General features: G+C 39.0%; 1 protein-coding gene across 1 annotated transcript; it reads left to right on the top strand.

The window, feature by feature from the left end:
* The first annotated feature begins 272 nt into the window (after positions 1 to 272).
* On the top strand, positions 273 to 1,919 carry LOC105042228 (transcription factor MYB20). The gene is made up of 3 exons (XM_010919348.4): positions 273 to 503; positions 1,004 to 1,133; positions 1,232 to 1,919. The coding sequence occupies exons 1-3, from the start codon at positions 371 to 373 to the stop codon at positions 1,845 to 1,847; spliced, it is 879 nt and encodes a 292-aa protein (XP_010917650.1). The 5' UTR covers positions 273 to 370; the 3' UTR covers positions 1,848 to 1,919.
* The last annotated feature ends 2,296 nt before the right edge of the window (positions 1,920 to 4,215 follow it).

Raw genomic sequence — 4,215 nt, 5'->3', positions numbered from 1 at the left:
GAGGGCATTTTCTCTAATCTATACTAAGAAAACTTCATGAAGTGAACCTGGTGGGCTTAGGGTCGGACCCCCTTGCAAACCAAGCAAAGGGCTGCCAACGGATGCGGTGGCGCTTTCTGGATACCCACTTCCCACGTGCGACCAAGCCACCCTCCCTCCCTGACACGTGTACATGAGCCTTGGACTTCAAAGCATGGATGGCCCCCACTCCCTTGCCCCTCCCCACCTTTGTGCTCAAGTTATAAAGGCAGGTGGTGGTGGTGCAGAAGGTTGATAGTCCCGTCTCCTACTCTCTCTCTCTCTCTCTCTCTCTCTCACATTTTGGTGGTTTTGTAGGAGGGGGTCTAGTTGAGAGGGGAGGGTTGGAAGAATGGGGAGGCAGCCATGCTGTGATAAGGTGGGGCTTAAAAAGGGGCCATGGACAGCAGAGGAGGACAAGAAGCTCATCAACTTTATCCTGACCAATGGCCCATGTTGCTGGAGAGCTGTGCCCAAGCTAGCAGGTCTCTTAATTAGATATTGCTTGCTTGGGCTGCTCTTTTTTGTTTGCTTTCAAATATTAACGAACCCAGTTTTATTGGTGGTTAACAAGAGCTAGCTGTACTCTCTTCCGGAAGTTCTTCTTATTAATTTCTATGCTGTCTTTTGGCCTCCTCCTTTTTGGATACTTAAATTTGTTTATTTGGAATTTGATTTAAAAGGGTTTTGGATTCTGGAGCTTAAGTTTGATTTATGTTGGTCTTTTGATACGATTAATATCTATATTTCTTTTGGTAATCATGATAAACGTCCTTTTTTTTTTTTTAATGGCATCTAAGGGTATTACCTTCAGAAGCAAGAAAAAAAAAGAAAAAGGATGTCTAATAGTATACTATGTGTTATTTGGTGAAAAAGAATGAAAAATTTACTGTTAAGTCTAACGTTTATTGTTTGATTTTGATTTTTTTGTTTTTTAAACGTTTTAAAGTTGTTTTTGATGGACACCATTCTACTTCTGGTACAGGATTGCTTAGGTGTGGGAAGAGTTGCAGGCTGAGATGGACAAATTATCTCAGGCCTGATTTGAAGCGTGGATTGCTATCAGAGTCTGAGGAGAAGCTGGTCATTGAACTCCACTCTCAACTTGGGAACAGGTTCTCTCTCTGCTTTGATTGGATTTTTTTTTTTTTGATTACTTAATTGAGTTGTTAGACTCAAGCCCTTTTTTTTTAATCCCCCCCTTCTCTGGCAGATGGTCCAAAATTGCATCTCATCTCCCTGGTAGAACAGATAATGAGATAAAGAACCATTGGAACACCCACATAAAGAAGAAGCTAAGGAAAATGGGAATTGATCCACTCACTCACAAGCCCATCTCTTCAACTTTTGACCAGCAGCAGCAGCAGCAAGGATGTGCTTCAGTTGGTGGAAATGATAAAAATGAGCAGCTCTGCTTGCAGTCTCCTCCCAAGATGGCACAAGAGGAAGCAGAGGAAAAGAGCATCACAAACTCGTTCGATCCTATAGAGATTGATGCATCGTTTAGCAAATCCCCTATTTTTTTCACTGATGAAGTGCCTGTGATCGAGCCCCATGAGTTCGTAGTCCCTTGTGCTTCCTCGACCCCCTCCATCTCCTCTACTTCCATCTCTTCATCATGCTCTTCTTCCAGCTCTGAACCTAAAGCTGAGGAAATGCAACTTCCATGCATGGACTGGCCAGAGTCGTTGTACCTCTGGGGGCTGGATGACTTCATGGGATTGGAATTTCTCAGTGATGATGGGGATGGAAAATTAAGCCTTGATCCTTTTAGCCAATGCCAAAGAACTTTTCTAGATCAGGAGTCAGGGAAATTTGAGCTTTTCTGATATCGTTCTCCATGTCTTTAGTAATTTGTGGCGACAGATTCAATAAAAGAGAGGCTCAAACTCCTTTCTTCATCTCTCTCTTTCTTCTTCCTTTATTTGTTCTTGTTTTGGTTAGTTTTTTTTTTCGATGTGAAATAATAAATGGAAAATAGATCTTAATGGAGGGTGTAATCTTCTTAACTTATTGCCTAGTATATAAACAAACAATATCAACTTAATTTGTTACATGCTATGCTGGAAGTAAAAGCTGTCCAAATGATCTAGTCTGATGCTAACGGATATCCCATGCTCATGAGCTTTACTCGTATCACGTACGACAGTAGTATCCGAGGACTGGACCATGTCCATGTCCAAAGATGACCGCTGACCAGAGTCGATGGGTTTACTTTCACACCTGTGAGAAATTTGTGGCTAATTATTTGAACATTATGAACACAAAATAGACTAGTTGGTCAGTTCTGTTCATCACTTAATGAATGACCTAAAGCCAACCTTTGCTGACTTTTTTTTTTTCCTGCGAATTGTTTTTCCACAAGTCATTTCAAATAGGAAATTTCACAGCTTTGACATTCACCACGACATATTTGTAGCATTCTATGAAGAATTTTCGTTATGGTTATCGATCAGGACATTGTCATTCCTACTTTGAATAATAGAGTCCTTCAAGCTATAGCAGTTGACTTGGGGAATTCAAACCTCCTTGACATCAACATATACCCAAAGTTTGGAGTATATCCTACGCATGACATGGATGCAGCTTAGTGAAGACGAGATGGAGAGCAGAATTTTGAGACTATATCCTTGGGTTTTTATGATCTAGTTGGCAATATCTTTAGCTAAATACAGAATGTAGTAGGGCATGGTGCTGCAGTGAGTTTATCACAGTGTTGTTTTTTCTCCAGTTTTCAACTGTTGACCTGTATCAAATGCATCAGCTAAAGTTATCTTTTGACCCATGAGGTATGCAATTTTGGTAACTCGTCTGGGACTGGAGAAACTACATTTCAAGGCTACCGAAGAACCATAAAAAATTCTCCACAATCAAGTTTTCAGAAATGATCTAATGTTTATGGCTAGAAATGTAGAACACACCTGATAGTTCTTGGGTTTCACAAGATAAGAAACCATAGTGGAGAGCTTTTTATCTGTTGTTAAGTTTTATCTCAATGCATCTTGATAACGTCTACTACCTAAACACAAAATGGAAGAATGAAAAAGGCTAGCTATCATCTTCACCTTAGCTGAATGGCCATATAACCATTTAGCTTAATGGTTCTTGGATTTGATCCCGTGAAGTTGTTGTTTAAGCTATATTACCAACAAAATTGATTGAGGGTGGCACCCAATATTACCAACAAAATTGAGTGAGTGTGGCATCCCAGTCCAGCAATAACATTACAAGTTAAAAGCTGCTGCTCTCAGCAACAAGCAAGTGTGCTTCTCTTTTCTAGTGTAGGACCAAACCTCATATATTTTGGACCATTTTGCATTAGAATAATGCATTCGATAATTGGTTTATAATATTACTGGCTTTGATGAACTGCAAGCCATATGTTGTAGGAGCTTTCCGCAATCTCTTCCAACTTTTCCTATATTTGGCGATTGATAAACTTTTGCATTTTTACAGTCGCAAGTTTTTTTACTTGTTTTATTAATACCACTTCAGTACCTAGATCATCTCTATAAGAGGGAATGAAATAGAATCCCCAAAAATGAAGTGAATCAGGTAATGTTAACTGAAATTATTTAAAAATACTTTTTTGAGAAAAGCAAAATGAAAAAGAAAAAAATATTAGATGTTAATGAATAATCAGAATTGCCTAGCAGATTATAAGGATGGACGGTTTGAATGAGTATAATTTTGTTGCTCCTAATCAGTTAGCTTAGAGAGAAGCTTTCTGCTCAATCTGATACTCCAAAGATAACATGTTTAGCATAGTTTAAATAAGGGATCCAAGAAAATAGATAGTGTTATGGCTAGAAAATTTTTTTTCTCGGATAAAACCGACGCACATGGAAGATGATCCTAATCAGACCTTCATGATGGCTGACCCAAGCTAGTTTGGTACTTGATTTATGCCAATTAGAGAAATCTCAGAATCTGCGTGACAACCTGCTACGAGCGAAAAAAGAAGAAAATAATAAATGTATCTCTCCAGATAAGACAGAAGGTAACAAACTATCACTCTAGATAAGATAGAAGATTATAAGCATATCACGCCCGATAAAGCAGGGCTAACCATATGATTTTCTTTTCTCCTCATAGCACCTCAGTCTCTGCCTGTAAATATAGGCCCATAGAAAATCTCCAAGATATGGAAAAACTTCTCTCATAAAACGCTCATTCCTTCCCTTTTGTTTTAAATAT

Source organism: Elaeis guineensis, chromosome 3 (genome assembly GCF_000442705.2).
Source record: "Elaeis guineensis isolate ETL-2024a chromosome 3, EG11, whole genome shotgun sequence".
NCBI classification, from domain to species: Eukaryota; Viridiplantae; Streptophyta; class Magnoliopsida; order Arecales; family Arecaceae; genus Elaeis; species Elaeis guineensis.
The sequence above is the reverse complement of the archived record's forward strand: the minus strand, read 5'-3'. Positions and strand labels throughout refer to the sequence as shown.